The 21,263-nt window shown below is 37.3% G+C and overlaps 1 protein-coding gene across 1 annotated transcript in view; it reads left to right on the plus strand.

Moving 5' to 3' along the window:
• NBEAL1 (neurobeachin like 1) overlaps positions 1-21,263 on the plus strand; it is a 163,039-nt gene that overhangs the window by 120,519 nt on the left and 21,257 nt on the right. The window contains exons 42-50 of the mRNA XM_055122038.1: positions 955-1,095; positions 2,946-3,076; positions 5,770-5,879; positions 7,676-7,793; positions 8,965-9,062; positions 14,914-15,030; positions 16,030-16,119; positions 17,975-18,084; positions 19,922-20,094. Coding sequence (XP_054978013.1) covers positions 955-1,095; positions 2,946-3,076; positions 5,770-5,879; positions 7,676-7,793; positions 8,965-9,062; positions 14,914-15,030; positions 16,030-16,119; positions 17,975-18,084; positions 19,922-20,094 — 1,088 coding nt within the window. The remainder of the gene's footprint in view (positions 1-954; positions 1,096-2,945; positions 3,077-5,769; positions 5,880-7,675; positions 7,794-8,964; positions 9,063-14,913; positions 15,031-16,029; positions 16,120-17,974; positions 18,085-19,921; positions 20,095-21,263) is intronic.

Consider the following 21,263-nt stretch of genomic DNA (forward strand, 5'->3'; position numbering starts at 1 on the left):
GGGACCTTCTGGGATGCCAGGGACCAAACCAGGCTGGGCCACTATGCAAAGCTAGCAACCTACCCTCTATACTATCACTCTGGCCTTTTTACTTTTTTTTTTGTGGTGGAGGGGTCACACCCGGCGATGCACAGGGGTTATTCCTGGCTCTGTAGTCAGGAATTACTCCTGGCGGTGCTCAGGGGACCATATGGGATGCAGGGAATCGAACCCGGGTCGGCCACGTGCAAGGCAAACACCCTACACGTGCAAGGCAAACACCCTACGCGCTGTGTTATTGCTCCAGCCCCTCACTCTGGCCTTTTTAAACAAATATAAATCAGCATTGTTTATATATGGTTTTGTTCTTAAGTATGCGCTACACAAGAATAAGATAAATGGCACTTTTTATATTAGAGTTTAATTGTCTCTGTATTGTTTTTACATTAAGCTTTGTTAGATATTTATTAATGTGTCAATACTAATTTTCTTTCAGAAGTACAGTTAGTACAGTTTGATGGATTTTATTTATTCTTTTTTCTTTTTAATTTTGGATTTGGGGGCACACCCACCTGGCCATATTCAGTTCTTTTTCCTGACTCTATGATCAAAGAACAATATGCAGTGCTGGGAATTGAACACAGGTTGGCACATGTAAGGCAAGAGCCTTATACTATCTATCTCTCTATATGGTTTGTTCCTTTTTGTTGTTGTTGTTGTTCTTTATTTTTTAGTTTATCTACAGTAAACTTGAATTGTTGCATCATTCAAAACTACTCTGGAATTGACTATTAATGTGATTTCATTGCTCAGCAAAAGTTTCAATGAGTACAAATTTATCAATATGCTGTTATGACAAAGTATGGAATATTAGAATAATAATGGCATACTAAACTCTACAGCAATGTAATACAAACATGTATCCTACTTCAGTTCTACTATGATCATAAACTCTTGTGATTTTTTTTTTGGTAGATATGAAAATTTTGAGGATCCTATGGGAACTATTGATAAGTTTCATTATGGTACTCACTACTCAAATCCTGCGGGAGTCATGCACTATCTAATCCGTACAGAACCGTTTACTACCCTTCACATCCAGCTTCAGAGTGGAAGGTAGGTTTCGAGTAAATAACCTTATGACAACTGTGTAAGTGTGAAAACAAACAAATAAGAAAAAAGAGAGACTTTGGTCTCAAAAATCACTTTATATCCCCAAATGTTACTTCTTCCATGGTAGCAAATTATTATGCCCTTAGTGAAGTATAATTGGATTCTCTAGTGACTTATAATAATTTTTTTATAAGCTTCAAAAATAGATTCTATATGTGCTTCAAAGGACACCATCAAGAAACTAAAGACATAATTTATGCAGTGGGGGAAAAGTGTCTTTAAATTATTGCTCTGATAAGAAACTTTATATAGGATATATAAAGAATGCTTTCTACTCATAGTAAAAAGATGAATTACCCCAAATTTTCAAATGGATGATTTGAGTTGATATTTCTCCAAACAAAATAAACAAATAACCATTAAATACATGAAAAGAGACTCAAAATCATTAGGCTAGTGAAAATTCAAATCAGGAATATTTAAATCAGAAAAAATTCAAATCAGAACCAAACTGAGATACCTTTTTCACATCTATAGAAATGAATACCAAAACAGTAGAACTGGAGAGTTAGTATAGCAATGGGTAGGGTGCTTGCCTTGCGTACACCCAACCTGGGTTTGAACCCTGGCATCCAATATGGCCCCCTAAGCCCCACCAGAAGTTATCCCTGAGCACAGAGCCAGGAGTAAGCCTTGAGCATGGCTAGGTGTGACCTAAGTCCTCTTCCCAAATAAAACCAAACAAAATAAAATAAAACAGCTATTGTTAACAAGCATGTCAAGTAATTGGAATTTTATATATTGCTGCTGGTATTATAAAATAATATAGCTTCAGTGGAAAATACTCTGGCAGTTCTTCAAAGTGATTAAAAATAGAATTACCATATGTCCTAGCTTTTCTTGTCTTAGTAAAACTATGAAAACTGAAAAGGAATAATAATACAAAATCTCATAAATAGGAACCAGAGATTGAATTCAGTGGTAGAATGCTTTCTTTGCACAAATGAGGCTTGGGTTTGATCCCTACCCTGAAAGCAAAGCAACTTGTATACAATTAAACTTAGCAGTCTTATTTATAGTAGCTTCCAAATGGAAACAATCCTAGTATCTGTCAGCTGATAAATGAATTAATGTAGTTCATTCTTAGAGTGGATAAGCTAAATTTTACTTATTGTAGTTTATCCAATGAATGAAGCATTGTTCCATTTGACAGAATAAATCTTGAATGTTGAGGTAAGTGAAGTAAACTAACACAATAGGTCACATACTGTATGAAATGCCCAATATATGCCACATCATATGAATTGAAACTAAATTAATAGTTTCCATGGAGTAGGGTAGGCTGAGTAGGGGGAAATGAGAGAGGAAAAAAGAAAAGAAGAAAAATGCTTGGGGCTAGGATAGCTCAAAGGGCTGGAACACATACTTTGCCTGTAGAGGTCTGAGCTCAGTCCCTTGCTCCATATGCTCCCCAAGTACCAGTGGGTGTCACCCCCAATCCAAACATTGAAATTATAGTTTCTTAGTTTATGATAACAAAATATAAAAGATAGGTTTTCAGGGCCACCCTGGTAATGCTCTGGGGCTACTCCTGTTTCTTCGCTCTGGATTGCTTCCGGGTGATGCTTTGGGGACCATTCAGTGTCCAGGAATGAACCTGAGTGAGACACATGCAAGGCAATTGTCTTAATCTCTTTACCCTCTCTCTAGCACCCAGATTGGGTTATTACATGTTGTAGAGTATGAAAAGAGCAGTTTCAATCATTTGAAATTGTGAAGAGAATTTGAAGGTTCTTAACCTATTGTTGCTCTCAAACCAATCCTCACTGTTCTCTTTCTCTCTCCATGTACAGGTTTGACTGTGCAGATCGACAGTTCCATTCCATCCCTGCTACATGGCAGACTCTCATGGACAACATGTATGATGTGAAGGAACTTATTCCTGAATTCTTCTATTTTCCAGAATTTCTGGAAAATCAAAATCGTAAGAAATCAAAGATTGAAAATGACTCTCAGTTTGATGGGCTAGGGTGCATGCTTTGCATCAGGAAGTCTGGGTTCAATTCCCAGCACTGTCTTTGGATCCCTAAGGACATTCGGGAGTGACTCATGAACACACTTCTGGGTGTGACTCAAATACAAAAACAAAAATATTAAACTCAACAGTTCCAGTGGAAGAACCTAAAACATGTCTGTAGATGATTTAGTGTTCATCCTGTCTGCTCAATAATAGCTTTCAACTAGTACTATAATAAATTAAGTACTATAATAAATTAAGAGAAAAGAGTCAATTAATTTCTTTCTTTTCTTTCTTTCCTTCTTTCTTTCTTTTTTCCTTTTCTTTTCTTTTCTCTTCTTTCCTTTTCTTTTCTTTCCTTTTCTTTTCTTTACTTTTTTCTTTCTTCTTTCATTGAGTCACAGTGAGACACATAGTTACAAAGCTGTTCATGATCAGGTTTCAGTCATATAATGTTGTTAACACTCATCCTTCTACCAGTGTACATTTTCTACCACCAGTGACCCCAGTTTCTCTCTCGCCACCCCACACCCTGCTTCTATGGCAGGTAATTTTCTTCTATTCTTCTCTCTCTCTGAATCAAATTTTAATTGATAAGATAGTTTATTAGAGTATTGGGTTTGCTGGAAAAGCAGAAATAGGTGTAGGTATATGCTCTTTCCATCATAGCCCAGTAATGTTAACAGGGGTTTGAGATAGATAAGAATTTAGACCATGGGTCAGCAAACCACAGATATATTGTTCAGATTGGTGGGCAAATTCTTATTTACAAAGAGATCTTGGATTACAGTAGACCATATGTATGTATGTATGCATGTATACAACACACACTCTGGTTACTTTTACAGTAGAATGACAGATTTGACCCTTTGGCTCACATAGTCAAATATTCTTCCACTGTAGAAGCAGTTTGCTGACTCCTGAGTTAATGCATAAATAGAATCAAGATGGAAATAATAATATACATTACCACAGTTTTTAAAAAATATGTTTTTAAAGTGGAACATCATGAGTTGATTTACAGTATTAAGAATAGCCAAATGCTTGTTCTGTGATCTAGCTTCCGATTTATTTTTAAGCACAAAAATAGAACTTGACAAGATTATTATGACTTGTGTCCTTTCAGAAAACTCAATGTCAAAGCATCATTACAGCTCCTTCTTCCTCCTTCATGTAATGTTAATCCTTGCTCCTTTGTTTGCTCAGTAGAATTATTTATTTATCATGCCAGAGAAAACATGCAGGACTTATGCCTTTTTGATGATATACTCCTGAATAAGGCTGTTGGAAGAAGGACATCAATTCTCAGAGCCAGACTTTAGAATTAGTGACTTTTAGAAAAGCAGTTCAGTCTGTTGACTGGGTCTGATTTGAGACTCTTAATCAGCTCAGCTATTGGACTGGAGTTACTGGAGCTGGGTATCAGAAATAGGAAGGATTAATAGATTAATTTGGATGCAGATTTTAAAATACTCCTAGCATTAGTTTTCTGAATTCATTGATCTGGACATTTTGCACTGTCTGGTGGCATCCATTTTTAACTATATTTTCCTCAAAATAAAGTTGGTGGGATAAGATAAAACTAGATTAGAATATCAGCAAATATTAATCAATAAAATAAATATTGATTAAAAAAGCACTCAAGTTGGCCAGCAAAAATTATTTCCATAATAAACATTCTAAAGTATGATAGGTACTGCTAGCTTAACTATTTTGATCAAAGCCAAATTCTTTCCATGTTTTCACTCTGCTCTTTTGTTTTGGCTTTATCCTTGTTTAGTTCTTCTCATGGTAACACATGACTAAAGCATTTCCGGTCAAGATACACCAGTATCTTAGAAATAGAACTATTTCCTTTGTCTTGAGTGAGAAATACTTTGTCATAACTTCCCCTAATTGTTCAGTTTGGTCTTATACCAAGCCCTCCAACAGTCACCTGCAAACAGGCTTGATGTACAGGGCAAGGATGACTACTTGAATTAAGCCAAGGATTTGCTTACAAATAAGGAAGTGAATTTGCTCTTTGCGAACCAACAAATAGTATTTGTTCTATAGAGATTGAGAAAGCCTCAGACCTGTTATAGTCCGTGACATTGAAACTTCTCCACACTTTTGGGACTCAGTGATATTTTAAGGCAACTTTTTTTTATATTCTTTTTTTTCTGTATACCTTATGAATAAGAAAACCTCATTTTTGGAACAATTTTGTTCAGATACTGTGGTCTTAAATTTGTTGGTTTTTTTGTAAGATAACTTTTTCACCTAATGCATTTAAGGTGCATGTTACACTAAAGAGCTATATTTGTATATTAACTATTGGTACATGTAATCATTTTTACAGTAGAAAGAATACTTTATTTTTTTGGGTAATTTTTAAGATAATTATAGTTTTCCCCAAAAAAATTAATTGCTGATTTGATTTATCATGTAACTAACTTTAAACATTTAAATATCTACCTTTTAAATTAACTGATAAAATACATTCCAATAGGTGAAATTTATTTTTACCTATTCCTTACCTTTATATTGAGGGGACTTCTTGTTTTTCACTCTTAATTAAGAAAATTATTTCAGCTTGTTAAGGAATATGGTGTCTTTTTTTTAAACATGATTTATTAAATCTAAAATGATTTGCTGCATTTCTCTCTTACATGTCTTAGAATTTAACTTGGGTCGTCTCCAAGTTTCCAAAGAACAAGTAAATGATGTCATTCTCCCAAAATGGGCTAAGTCATCTGAAGATTTTATCTATAAGCATAGGAAAGCTCTGGTAAGTCTTTTAATAGTTTAATATTATTAATGTATGCATTTTTGAGAAGATAAAGTATATCTAACTTGTTCTAGATTAATTCATAATTTATTATGTGTGCTATTTTAGCCTTAATTACTACTTTTAAAGTTATGAATCTTTCAATGAGAATATCCAATGTGCATATAGCAGAAAAGTATTTAGAACTATTATGCCTGCATGTTATATGTGAAACTGCTCAGTCATGTAATTGAATTTCGTGTTTCACGTTTTTTTTGTGTGTGTTTGTCTAACAAGAATTAAGTATGTTTTTGTTTCAGTACATTTTGATAATATAGCTAAGTCTTATTTGTTACTTAACAGTTCATAGTTGAAGTACTAATGAAACTTTGAAATTTGAAACTAATGAAATTTTGCTATTGTATAATCCTACAGATGTTGCATTTTCACCACCACAGTTGCTTGCTTGGATAGTTCCCTATTTGATCTGAAGTGTTGCAGACTTTGAAACTAATTAGACCAATGACTGATGAAATCCCATTAATATCAATATGTCAAATTTATAACATACAAGCTAAAACCCTGTGCAATAAGTAAAGAATCAGGAGAATAGCTCAAAGGAGTAGAGCTCTCTCAAGGCCCCAAGGTTTATCCCTGACATAGCTTATTCCCCCAACACAACATGGTATAGCCCTTGTGGCTTATCACACATCATCTGGGTATGACCCTGGTAACCTTCTACATTGGCATGGCTGACCATCTAACTTCTCTTTATGGTCCTGTGGAGTCTCATGCACATTTGGGGGGAAAAGTTAAAAGAATTGAGAAAATATAGGAATTCTGAAAGATATCTTGTTATGTATTAGCTAGGCAGGAACTTCTCATCTGCTTTCTTTCCTATTTTCTATGACATAAAGCAGGTGTCCAGGATGTTAAGACTTGCTCCTTGTATACAAAATGTTAGAAGTTTGTTTTTATTGCATATTGCTATATAATAATTATCCCCAAATTTTATGGTTTAAAAGTGCAGCCATTTTATTATCTCTGCATTGAAATATTGGGTACTGGACTATTTTTCTTTCCTTGTAGTTTTCAGAATATCTCCTCATCATGTGGTCTCTAGCTAGGTAGTCAGAAATTCTTTTTTGTGGGGGTGGAGGATACCTCCTCGTTGATGCTAGAGACTGCCAGGACCACACTTAGCAGTTCTAAAGAGGCTGTGTGGTGCAGAGGGTAGAAGCCAGTCTTGTAGCCAGACTTTGTATGTGGTAGCGGCAGGGCAGGGCTCCCCAAGAGTACCAAACTACTTGCTTCCAATCTTCTTTAACTTTAAGGCTTTGAATTCTCACAGCATTATGAGCCGGGAAAGCAAACCTCCATCTCAATTCAGAATTAGAAAGAATTTTCAGCCACCTGCAGTAAATAATTTTTTCAAAAGCGTCTGCAGTTTTTGGAGGAAAAATAGTAAGCATGTTTGGGGTCAGAGAGGTAGAACAATGGATAGGGGGTTTGCCTCTATGCAGCCAAGTAGGCTTTGACCCCTGGCATCACTTGCAGTCCTCACACATCACCAGGAGTGATTCCTGAGTGCAGAGCCAGGACTAACCCCTGAGGTTGCCAGGTGTGGCCCCCAAACAAACAAAAACCAACAACAATAAAAACATATAAATACTGAATAAATGATTAGCATAATTTTGAAAGAATTTTATTTAGGGTTGTAAGATTTGTGTGTGAAAATGCTTAATTTTCTTCTATCTGAAGGACTATATGTTGCAGATGGAAGATAACTAAATTAAATGTTAATTTTTTCCCCTCAGGAGTCTGAATATGTTTCTGCACATCTTCATGAATGGATAGATCTGATTTTTGGCTATAAACAGAGAGGGCCAGCTGCAGTGGAGGCACTTAATGTGTTCTATTACTGTAGCTATGAAGGTATAACTATATTGATGCTTTTATCCTTGCCTTAAATTGATAAAAATTATTTTAATGTGTTTGTATTTAGTGTTTTGGATAAAACTAATAAAGTAGGGGCTGGAGCGATAGCACAGCGGGTAGGGCATTTGCCTTGCACGCGGCCGACCCGGGTTCTATTCCCAGCATCCCATATTGTCCCCTGAGCACCGCCAGGAGTAATTCCTGAGTGCAGAGCCAGGAGTGACCCCTGTGCATTGCTGGGTGTGACCCAAAAAGCAAAAAAAAAAAAAAACTAATAAAGTATATTCAAGAATTTTAGTCCTTTTTTCTATTTTTAAAAGAGATTGCTACAGTACTAAAAAATTGTTAAAAGCATATGTGATGGTGCCGGATAGATAGTACAGTGGGTAAGACAACCTTGCACACTGCCAGCCTCGGTTATGTGAATTTGAGTAGAACCAATATGAATTTTTATAAATAGACATGCATGTTTTTACCATGACATATTCATTCAGATAATGGTTTTGTGGAGAGGTTTGTATAGCACAATGCTTAATAGACATTTCAATCACACCTAGCTTTGCTAGTTAATAGCCATGTAAAAATAATTGTTAATATAAATTTACATTAATTTATATTAAATGACGGTATAGCTATTTAACCAGAGTTTCGCCTTTCCCAGTGTTTGTTTGATATTGTTATTAACTTGGAGCATTATTTTTATTTGGTTATTACACTTGCTTCACCTAGACCATCATGAGGTATAATTTATGTTTTTTCAAAAATAAAAGCTTTTATAGACGGCCAGTTAACATTTTTTAATATTTAAATATTTTATTTTTAAATTATTGATAGAATTTCTTTTTCTACATAATTAATATTTGAAACTTAACTGGTTTGTTTTGTTTTTGAGCCACAATGGGTGTTGTTCAGAGATCACTCCCTGAGTTGTTCACAGGGATTGTTTATGGTGCTGCATTCAAGGCAAGTACCTTAAATCCTGTGCTATCTCTTTGGTCTGAAATTTGACTGATTTTGAAAAATACTGGCTATAATATTTTTATGTATAGGAAAATGTAATAATATTTTGTTGAAAATATGGTAATAAGTCTTTAATATATTAATCAGTTGTATGGCTTGCTGATTTGTTTTTACTCTATAGTGAGTTGACTACTTATCCTGGTTTTAGGAGCTGTGGATCTAGATGCCTTAACTGATGAGAAAGAAAGAAAAGCCTTAGAAGGAATGATTAATAATTTTGGGCAGACACCTTGCCAGCTGTTAAAGGTAAATCAGAAAGTTAATGATAATATAAATAATCTAGAACATGTTTCTAAAGAATAGTATTGTTTGTTTTCTCAAGGATTTTAAATATTTGATTACCTTATTCATAATTATCTCAATTTAAAAAAATTATGCTCTCACTTAAAGTAAATTTATACAATTATTCTTATTTTGAAATAACAATAATGCAGTCAAAATCTATATATATATAGAGAGAGAGAGCCTTCTGTGGAGATTAATTTATAGCAATGTAACTACAATCACACACATACACATACACACACACACACACACACAAAGTCCCAAGTCAAAGGATTATATTACTCTGGAAATAACCAAAAACTTATTTTTTTTCCTGAGAAGGGAAAGGTCAAAAACCTCTCCTGTTAGGTATAATATTATACTGTTTTAAAAATAACAAGGATCCCCACCTAATTGAGACCCCGAGCGGCCACCCACGAACAGCTTCTCCACTCCTAACAGCCATGATTCTAGAGGCACACAGACCAACCTGGGAACACAGCGGCTGCTGGCAGAAATACCTCTGGACTTAATTACTAAAATACCAGAATTCCAAAACCGCACGGCTGCTTTTGCGGCCGTGCAACATCATATACTCTTCATTATCATCAATAGAAAACGAATGATCTAATGATGCCTTTTCAGCAGGTCTGATTGTTGCGGGGGAAATTCCAAATAACAATAGTGGGTTTTCTGTCGAAAATTGATTGTAATCAAAGTAAAGAGAGTAAAGTGAAAATCATCTGCTACACAGGCAGTGTGGGAAGTTGGGAGGCAATACTGGGGTTCTCAGTGGTGGAACATGTGCACTGGTGAAGGGATGGGTATTTAATCATTGTATGGCTGAGACTGGCTGAGACTTAATCCTGAAAGCTTTGTAACTGTTCTCACGGTGATTCAATAAAATAAATAAAAATATCAAGGACCTTTAAATGAATAGCAGTTAAATTATATTCTATAATAGATCTTGTTCCATGTATGAAACTCCTAATAAACCCAGAGGAATAGCACAGTGGCCTAGAACACTTGTCTTGAATGCAGATTCATGAGTTTCTTATGTCCTACATCCATGGAGCACAATCCTGGCAGCTCTGATGCTGCTGCCTGCACTCCCTAGTTCCACAAGTGATTTTTAATTACACCACAACTGTGTGTGTGGCACAAAATGGGGTGTGACCTCAGTGAGCACCACGACTACAAATATTCACAAGTACAGTGAACAGGATTTGCAACTCCTGACAAGCACGTGTCAGCATTATGGTAGCCTCTAATGAGTACCACAATCATAATTTATGTGCCTCAGTTAAGAGTGTAACCCTTAGCATATGACAACTGGAGTGCAAACCTTCGTGGGCACCACGACCAAGTAGATAATTGTTATATGTTGTTATATAATATGTTGTTATATAATAAGAATAACAAACATGGTGAAGGGAAGGGGGCCCAAGAGAAGTCTGGAGGAGGGAAGTTAAAAAGAGGAGGTGAAGAAGAAGATAGAACTCTCATCCTGTAATCACTGAATAAGCTTGCCAGTGCATTTAAGTTATCTTTTAAAAAAATCAAACAATAACACACCATCCAGAACACAAACCTAGCCCTCAGTATCCAGTCATAAAATATATTGATTCAGGTGACCCCCAAAGTTGGTTTCATGGGGTTTTTCCCAAACTGCCCCCGTGGGGCTTTCTATGTAGGCAAGTGTCTTTTGATAGAGTGTTGTCAAGGGAAAGGTTTTGGAACTTTTGGTGGTTTTCTTTCATGTGCTTAGGACAGCTTTTTGTTCCTTTTGAAGCTTCTCCCTGTCTTTGGAGGGCTGGAATAGATGGCGGTGGTCCAGCCTATACTGGAGCTAGGGTCAGTTAAGATTGTAGTAGGTCTTCGTTTCTGCATCTCTAAAGGGGGTCTAGCCTTCATGCTTTAGGACTGGAACCAGAATACTTCCTTAATCCACATGTTGGTTTTGTTACTTCTCAAGAAACTCATCTGCCAATACATCTGTCTACCTCCTCCTTCAATTTCATGCCTCAAAAGATAGCATAAGGCCTGAGTTCAAGGTTAACTACCTGTATTTTCTTTTTTTTTTTTCTTTTTGGGTCACACCCAGCGATGCTCAGGGGTTACTCCTGGCTTTGCACTCAGGAATTACTCCTGGCGGTGCTTGGAGGACCATATGGGATGCCGGGGATCGAACCCGGGTCGGCCGCGTGCAAGGCAAACGCCCTACCCGCTGTGCTATCGCTCCGGCCCCCTGTATTTTCTTTTTAAGTCAAAACTCAGGAAAGCTTGTCATCCTTCTCAGCAAACAAGAATAAATTTGAGATCCTTTTAACAGAAATGTAAAGAGTATGTTAAATCATACCTCATTAGGCCCTCTTTTTACCTGGCTTAGACTTCTTAAGCTTATGGGAACTGATTGATAAATAGTCACCAATGTTTGGTCTTACATTTGTAAAAGAGGTTAAACTAACCCAGTGTTCTGGATTGTTAAAATACTCAAATCTCCTGGAATTGCTCATTAAATATTTAGGTGCCTTGGGGCATGTGGTTTCAAACTGAATCAAATATTTGAGCTTATTATTGTTATTTTTTTATTGAATCACCGTGAGAACAGTTACAAAGCTTTCAGGATTAAGTCTCAGTCATACAATGATCAAACACCCATCCCTTCATCAGTGCACATGTTCCACCCCAAGAACCCCAGTATACCCCCTCTCCCACCCCTCACCCTGCCTGTATGGCAGATGATTTTCACTTTACTCTCTCTTTACTTTGATTACGTTCAATTTTCAACAGAAAACCCACTATTGTTATTTGGAATTTCCCCCCAACAATCAGACCTGCCAAAAAAGGCATCATTAGATCATTTGTTTTCTATTGCTGATAATGAAGAGCATATGATGTTTTGGAATTCTGGTATTTTGGTAATTAAGTCCAGAGGTATTTCTGCCAGCAGCCACTGCATTCCTTGATTGATTTGTGTGCCTCATGGCTGTTAGGAGTGGAGGAGCTGTTCGTGGGCGGCCGCTTGGGGTCTCATTTGGGCGGAAAGCAAGGCTGGTTCTGCCTCTCCCATCACGAGATTTCCCATGCGCCCCATCACTGCAAGCTCCTACCTCTCTGTCCAGTTGACTCTGAAAGGTGGCAGTCACCATGCTGCCGCAAAGGGGAAAAGGCCGAGGGATAAAAAGCCCTTCTCCTCCCAGACTGCATGGGGGGCTGTAGCTTATTTCATAGTCCAGGAGTATATCTGCTAGCAGCCACTGCATTCTGAGATTGGTTTGTGTGCCTCTGGGATCATGGCCACTCAAGGGCGGAGGAGCCATTCCTGAGTGACATTTTGTATATCAGGAAAGGTTACGTGGCCGCATAAGCAGCTGCACAGTTTGGAGAAATAGTCCCAGTCCCTGCATACTGGACCCATGTTAGTAGAAGCTCAGTGCCACCAGAATTCCATCTGGAGAAGACAGGGAGACTGCACCTTCTCCGTCTGGGGCACCCCAGTGTTATTGGCTCAGTTGGGGGTCTAGAGCATTCTTCGTTGGGTGCCTGCCGGCCAGGATTCTTCACTGCAGAGTGCGGCAAGATGGCGCCTGGGGCGAGTTTAGGGCGTGACTTCCAGATTTAGGGGTGGGCTGGAGCTGCCCAGTTCCAGCGCCCCCATGCGGTTTGAGAAGTAGTCCTGGTCCCCACATACTGGAGCCATGTTAGTAGAAGCTCAGTGTCGCCGGGATTCCATCTGGAGAAGGCGTGTTTTTTGGTTTTTATACTATCTACCATATACTAATCCCATAGACTTATAGTTACTACTGGTATTTATAGTAGAAAATAAGCCATCATATATCTGGTCAAATAATTCAAAGTTCGGAAGTAACTCACTTGTTAGGAAGGAATTACATTAGTTTTCTATCACTAGTGTAACAAATTCATCCATTTGCTTTACTATTTTTAATCTAAATTTTTTTTATTAAATAACTGTGGATATAATTACAAACTTTCTTACGTTAAAAACTTTCATGATTGAGTTTCAGTCGTGCAATGATCAAACATCCATTCTTCTACCAGTGCATATTTTCTACCACATGCCTTACTGTTTTTAAAAAGTAAAGACCCCAACTTTCTCAATTATCTTCATTTCTTTCCTGCTTATAACATATATGCAGTATATGGTTTGGGGTGGTGTTTTTAGTTTTTGTTGTTGTTTTTGCTTTTTGAGTCACACCCGGCAGTGCTCAGGGGTTACTCCTGGCTCTGAACTCGGGAATTACTCTTAATAGTACTTGGGGACCATATGGGATTACAGGGATTGAGCCCAGGTGGCCACATGCAAGCCAAATACCCTACCCACTGTACTATTGCTCTGGCCTCTGCAGTATTTGTTAAATTGAAATTTTCACGGATGTAAAACATTACATAAGCTCAGACTTCTAATTGTAGTTCTATTAATTATCAGAGTAATTTTAATTGTTACTATTTCTTAAACACTGGTTTTCTTAAGCCATTGATAATTCTGTACTAGTCATATTTGAAACCAAGGCTTTATTTCTAATAGAGTCAGAGGGCAAAAATAGCAGAATTTTTTTAAGGTAAGAAAATAAAATAGCACTTCATTGGGCTGTGTAGTAGAGTCTGTAATATCTTTGTACCAGCTTTGTTTTACAAGAGAAGTAGTGCTGATTTATTTTTCTTGCTATTAAAAATGATACAGAAATCATCCTTTTTTAAAGGATGATTTAAAATACAGTGTAAAAACTCACTGGTAATTGAGAGCTAAATTTAATCATACTATCAGGGGTAAGTTGTCTATTATGTAGTATTAACTTATCTAAAGATAGATTATTATCTCTTTCATATAGTCTAATATTTTATAATGGAGAGAAATGAATATTTTTTGCATAATTTTCTACATTTGTAATGTGTCTTTTGGTATGTTACGTTTGATTTATCATTTTCTTTATTATCTTTGATATTCAAGGTAAGTAATTAGTTTCTTTGAAAAGAGATGCAGGAATAGCTACAGTTTATAAACTAAACTTGATTTTGGTATTATTGATAGTTTAATCTCCTGGAGTGAGAGCACAGCGGTTAGGGTGTTTTGCCTTGCATGCAGCTGACCCGGGTTCGATTCCTCTGCCCCTCTTGGAGAGCCCGACAAGCTACCGAGAATATCCCACCCGCACGGCAGAGCCTGGCAAGCTACCTGTGGCGTATTCGGTATGCCAAAAACAATAACGACAAGTCCCACAATGGAGATGTTACTGGTGCCCACTCGAGCAAATCGATGAGCAACAGGACAACAGTGCTACAGTGCTGAAGTATTAAAGATTCACCCATATTATACATCTTAATAATGTATAATATAATAACATATAAAAACCAAATTTTTGCTAGATATTTGCTAAATATCTACCACATTTAAGATATAGTTTTAAGTGTTAAAAGTACAAATTGATCATGTTTTGATTCTGACTTATAAGATACAGATTTCTTTGTTGGGGAAAACAGACCAAAAGTAGCTATCCTTAATCTAACATAGAAACAGGAATAGATAAAATAGTGAAAAATGTGCTGAGTAAAATAATAAAGAACAATTAATTTTTCCTTTGGAATTCCAGAGAGGTATCTTTAATGAGAATTTAGAAGTAGAAATTGGAACTCCATAGAAATGAAGAGGCTAGAAAGAAACAGTTGAGAGACTGAGCCATGACTGGAGTTGTTAGCAGTGCACAGTATATACATAATCTATTACAGCTAGAGTTCACTGTGTGTGAAGGAATACATAGAGATGTTTTGATGTGATTATTAAATTATTCCTTGTATTTAAATTATTTTGAAGGAACCTCACCCTCCTAGGTTATCAGCAGAGGAAGCAATGCAGAAGCAAACCAAAACAGACACTTCAACCGTAAACTTATTTCAACACCTCCTTGAACTCAAGTCATTTTTCATTGAGGTAATACTATACTTGGTAATATCATACGTGTCCATGTCATAGAGTTTTTTCCTTGAATTCCATATCCTTCACTGTTCCTGCTATTGCTGGGGATGAGTTTGTAGTACTTAATATTGTTAATAAATAATAGTATAACTTCAGCTTTTGAATTTTTAGACAATTTAAAAAGATTTTTTTGTTCCTTGAATGGTTGATCTGTATTTCTCTTGATTTTCTTCTGCTTCACACTTCCTGGCAAGGAAAGAGGGAGAGGGAGCGGGAGTGGGAGTGGGAGTGGTTGATACGTAGTAACATAAAATAAATAACCCCTTAAAAAATATTTTGTTAGTTTTCAGTACTATAAAGTTGGAAGCACAGCTTTACCTATATGTGTTTAAGTCCCATTGCACCCACCACCAATGTTTTAGTGTTTCATCAAAATGACCTGTCTGCCCATTTCACTTAGCCCTTTCCCTTTTTCCTTTTGTTTTGAGGGTGGTTGTTATTGTTGTTTGGCAATAACTGGTGGTATTTAGGGCTTACTCCTAGTGCTGTGCTCAGGGATCATTTCTGGCAGGCTCCAGGTACCATATGGGGTGTGGGGATCTAACCTGGATTGGCGAAGTGCAAGGCAAGTGCCCTGCCTGCTGTACTGTTGCTCTGGCCCCTCCTTTCTCCCTTTTTAAATAAAGTATTAACATAAGAGAATTAATTTTAAAAAATTAATTATTATGTCAGAGTTCATCCTTGTTTGAAAAATAGAATTTTCAAAGCCAAAGCGATAGTACAGCAGGTAGGGCTCTTGCTTTGCATGCGGCTGACCCAAGTTCTGTCCCCAAGTTTGGTCTCCCCGGCCCCACCAGGAGTGATCCCTGAGCACAGAGCCAGAAGTTAGTCATTAGTCCTGAGCTCCACTGGGTGTGAACCCAAAACTAACACAAACAAAAATAAAATTTTATTTTCTTGTTTTCTTTATTAAGGTGAGAGTACTAGATACTAAACTTGTCTTTTGTTTTATAGGGGATTAGTGATGGTATTCCGCTAATAAAGGCCATTATTCCCAAAAATCAGTCTCGTTCATTTATGTCTCAGGGCAGTCCTGAGTTACTGGTAAGTAGCACATCTTTTCCACATTGCAACATCTGTCTGTATTCATGACAGTATGTCACAAATAGAAACATAATTTTTAAAGCCACATATAAAAATAACAGAAAATTTGTATAGAACTAATCCAAGTATTAAAATGTATATTTTCTATTTGCACAGCTTTTAAGTAGTTAACTGGAATTTTAAAAATTTATGTGGAATAATATATAAGCATTTTGTGTAATGGTGTTGGATATAAATTCTTATATATTAAAAGTCACCATAAATTAGAATTAGATTTATTTTTCTTACTTTCTTTTTGTTGTTGCTATTTTTATTTTTTGAGGCTATATCCAACAGCGTTCAGGGCTTACTCCTGACTCAATGCTCAGGGATCACTCCTGGCAGGCTGAGGGGTCCGTGTGAGATGCCAGAGATCAAACCTGGGTCAGCTGCATGCAAGCAAGAATCCTACCCACTGTACTGTCATCCCAGCCCAGATATAATTTTCTAATTATGCAATTATGTGTAGTTGCTTAGGAAAAAAAAACTTTAGAAATAAATCAGAAAAATGATAATAGTACTTTTTGAATAGTGGAATTTTTATGGTTTTTAATTTTTAATTATAAGGCCTATGCCTCACAATTAAAAAATTATGCATCATGAGGCCTACCCAGGTTTGATTCCCAGCATCCCATATGGTCCCCTCAGCTATTCCTGAGTGCAAAGCCAGGAGTAAGCCCTGTGTATCACCGGGTATGACCCAAAAAAGCAAAAAAAAAAGGGGGGGGGAACCAGAGCTAGAAAGATAGTATGCAGCTGACCCAGGTTCTATTCCCCAAGCCCTATCAGGAGTGCTCTCTGTGCGCAGAGCCAGGGGTAAGCCCTGATCACTACCAGATGTGACCCAAAACTCAACCAAAAGAAGAAGGTTCGCTTTTTACCAGAGAAATAATACAACCAAAAAAAGGGGGGGGGTCCCTTTTACCAGAGATAATATAGGAGGTGAGGCACTGGCCTTGCACCCTGGTTAGATTCCTTGGCATAACACCGCACACCACTAGGAGTCACCGCAGAGCACAGAGCCTGGAGAGGCCCTCCCCCCAGCATTGCTGGATGTGACCCAGGCTCCTTTCTCCACAGAGGGAGAAAGGGAACCCCTCCTTCGCAAGTTATCTTAAGTTCTGCTTCTGGTTTATGTTTTAAATGACACACACAATTTTTTAAAGACCTTATCGTAGGTACATCTAACTGCCAGCAAATAAAACTAACAAATGTTGATAAATTAAGAAGAAAAAGTGTCATGTTAGGGGGTGGAGTTCGAACCCAAAGCCTCACACTTGCAAGGCAGGAAATCTTCCACAGAATCACACCCCTGGCCCTGAGGAAAATAATTTTAATTTAAAAAAGAGATAGACTAGACAACCATTCAGTAAGATAAAGGATTTTTTTTTTTTTTTAGGGGAAGCAGAATTTTATTTTATTATTTTTTATTTTTTTATTTTATTTTTTTTTGCTTTTTTGGGTCACACCCAGCGATGCTCAGGGGTTACTCCTGGCTTTGCACTCAGGAATTACTCCTGGCGGTGCTTGGGGGACCATATGGGATGCCGGGGATCGAACCCGGGTGGGCCGCGTGCAAGGCAAACGCCCTACCCGCTGTGCTATCGCTCCGGCCCCAAGATAAAGGATTTTTTTATACTTCTAGTATTTTAAGATATTGTTATAAATTTTATATTTTAAGTACAGAATCTCACATTATTGCTTAAATGATCACTGATACTTGGTCCATCATCATGGGTGCATTTGGTTGTTCTAGGCTTTACTTAATCTTTTGTTTAATTTTTATCTTTTTTCTTCTTCCCCCCCCTTTTTTTAGGTAACAGTAAACACTAATTACATTATTGGAACCCATGGGTGGTTGCCTTATGATAGAAATATTTCTAATTATTTTACATTCTTGAAGGATCAAACTGTGACAAATCCAAAGTAAGTAAATGAACACTTAAATAAAGCCAAGTAGCTAAATTTGGTACCTGATAGCCAAGAAAAACAACTAGATTCGTTTATTGCTTTCTTTTTGAGGATATATTGTGGATACCTAGATTTTCTTTCTTCTCTCCTTTCTTTATTCTCTTCTTCCTTTCTTCTTTCTTTCCTGTTCCCTGAATTGATATTTATTGGCATATAGACAAAACAGTTTGGGGTCTGAGTGGGTACAGTGGATAGAGCACTTGCCTTGCAAATGGCCAACCCAGGTTCAACCCCAGCATCACATAAGATTATCCAAGACCCACCAGGAGTGATCCTAAGCACAGAACCAGGAAAAAGTACAGTCTTATTGTAAAATATTTTTAAAAAGATCTTATGTTTTATGTAGTCAGACTTTTTATTAGAACTGGAGAGATGTTACAGGAGGTAAGGCCTTGCAGCCAACCCCTAGCACCTCATATCATCGTCCATGCACTACCAGCGGTTACTTCTGAGCACAGAGCCAGGAATAGCCTCCAAGTACCACTAGGTATGTCTCAAACTCTGCCTAACCCTATTATGAAAGAATTTACTATTTACTTAAATTTTTTTTTTTTCAAAAATCTCTGGTAGTTTTAAAAACTTCTGTGTTCTCATATAAGTAAACCTTTCCTCTGTTTTTCATCTATAGAGGAGAAATAATAGTGTTTATGAGGAGGACAATATCTCTTTTCCTTCTTATACTACATAGTACTATTGTGCTTTTGCTCAAAGTATACCTTCAAGAAATTAATATTGAATAATATTTATGAAGTTCTAGAGTTGTATTCTTATTTTTCACACAAATGCTGTAATTGTTTCTTTGTGTATTTTTGCAGAATTTAAGTTGTCAAAGCCAACAGGTATTTTAATGGGAAGCAGATAAAACTAATAATGCTTGCTCTCTTTGAGATAGAAAGTTATCTTGGGCCAGGTACATAGCTCACATGCACATGCCTAGTATGCATTGGACCCTGAGTTCAGTCCCAATCTCGTTTGCAATTTGCACCTCTGCCCTCAGTCTCTGAGTGTCTATTAAAAAAGAGATAAGGGGGGCTGGAGAAATAGTACAGTAGAGTGGTTTGCATTCAGCTTCAGCTGATGGGTTCAGTTCCTACCCCGTCTCCCATGGTCTCTCGAGCATCGCCAGGAGCAATTCCTAAGTGCAGAGCCAGGAATGACCCTTGAACATTGGGGTGGCCCCAAAATCAGAAGTTGGCGAAGGGAGGGAGACTGGAGAGATAGAGTGGGTAGGATAGCTATATGCCTTGCACATAGCTGAGCCAAATTTGATCCCTGGCACCCCATATTGATCCCTGAGCACAGGACCAGGAGTAAGACTGGAGCACCACTGTGTGTGCCCTCAAAACCAAGTAAATAAATAAGAGAGATAGATAATAATCTTAATGAGTATTAATAGATATACTTCTAGCTGCCTATAAAGAAGACCCCTGATTTCACTTTCTTTCTCATTTTCTGTTGGTATATTTTGTCTTGTCTTTAAGCTTTGAAACTATTTACACAATTGACTGCCTAACTAAATGTGTTTTGAAAGCTAGGTTTAAGTATTTGCACACCTTAACCAATACTGATTTCACTATTCATAGCCCTTGAGTCTATGAGTTTAGTTTTATTTAGCTTAAAAATGTTTTTAATGTAACATTAATATATTTTTGGAAAGCTTTTAACATTATTAGTAGATATTTCAAATTGAGAAGTTGAATAGGCTTAATTTTTATTTCATTTTTAGAGAGATTAAAGTTATTGGTTTAAGTGATGTTTTTAATAAAAAGCTAATAATTTATTGTGTTTGCAGAACACAGCGTAGTATGAATCATCCTTTTGCTCCGGGATTGGAAATCACTTCTAAACTATTTATAGTATCACATGATGCAAAGTTGCTTTTCAGTGCTGGACACTGGGATAATAGCATTCAAGTGATGTCACTTACAAAAGGCAAAATTATTTCATATAATATCAGACATATGGGTAAGTACTTCTCTTTCAAAAAGAGAAAAAAATTCTTTATATTTTCTAATTATTTAGTACATTTTATTTATAAAAATGTTAAATTTGTGATTGAAATTTTTTATAGAGTAGTTTTAGGAACTTTTATAAACTTTTTCTAAGAATATCTAGTGTGGGGCTAGAAAAGACACAGTGAGTAGGGTGCTTGCCTTTTATGCAGCCAACCCGGACTCAATCCCCAGCTTTCTCTGTGATCCTCTAGGTACCACCAGGAGTAATTCCTGAGTGCAGAGTCAAATACCCCTGAGCATCTCCAGGTGTGGTCCAGAAGCAAATAGAAAACTAACTCCCTACCCGCAAAAATCTAATGTGGAGTAATAGTAAGCCACTTGCCTTGCACAGGCCTGACCTAGGTTCAGTCTCTGCACCACTTCTGGTACCCTGAGCTATTAAGAGCAATTCCCGACCAGAGCCACGAGTAAGCCCTTTGCACTGCCTGGTGTGGCCCAAAAAACAAGCAAAAGAATATCTAGTGTATTTTGGGTATGCTAAAGCATCATATAAATTTAATATAGCTTAATAATGTCTGAAAGATATTAGACTAAGTACCTTTATTTTGATTTTGGGCCGCACCCAATGGTCCTTAAGGCTTACTCTTGGTTCTGTACTCAGGGATCACTCCTGGTGGGGTTTTGGGGACCATAATATGGTATCAGGGATTGAACTTGGGCCAGATGCATGCAAAGCAAGTGCCCTACACTCTACTTTTGCTCTGACCCTATGAAAACTTTTTTTTTTTAATTATCTGGGGGTTAGAAAGATTACTCAATGTGCTGAATGCATGGTTTATATGTTGGAGGCCAAGGTTTGATCCTCAGCACCGTGTTTTTTCCAAAGTATTACCACAAGTGACCTCTGAGCACACAGCCATGTGACCCTAGCCCCTCAGAACCCCACCTCCAAATTGCCTGGTGGAAATAAGAATTTTTTTGGGTCACACCTGGCAATGCACAGGGGCTACTCCTGGCTCTGCACTCAGAAACCATCCCTGGCGGCACTCAGGGGACCATATGGGATGCTGGGAATCAAACCCGGGTCAGCCGCGTGCAAGGCATACGCCCTACCTGCTGTGCTATCGCTCCAGTCCCAGAAATAAGAATTTTAAGACAAAATGGTAGTAACTCAGTAAC

The sequence above is a fragment of the Sorex araneus genome, chromosome X (assembly GCF_027595985.1).
Source record: "Sorex araneus isolate mSorAra2 chromosome X, mSorAra2.pri, whole genome shotgun sequence".
In the NCBI taxonomy this organism is placed as follows: domain Eukaryota; kingdom Metazoa; phylum Chordata; class Mammalia; order Eulipotyphla; family Soricidae; genus Sorex; species Sorex araneus.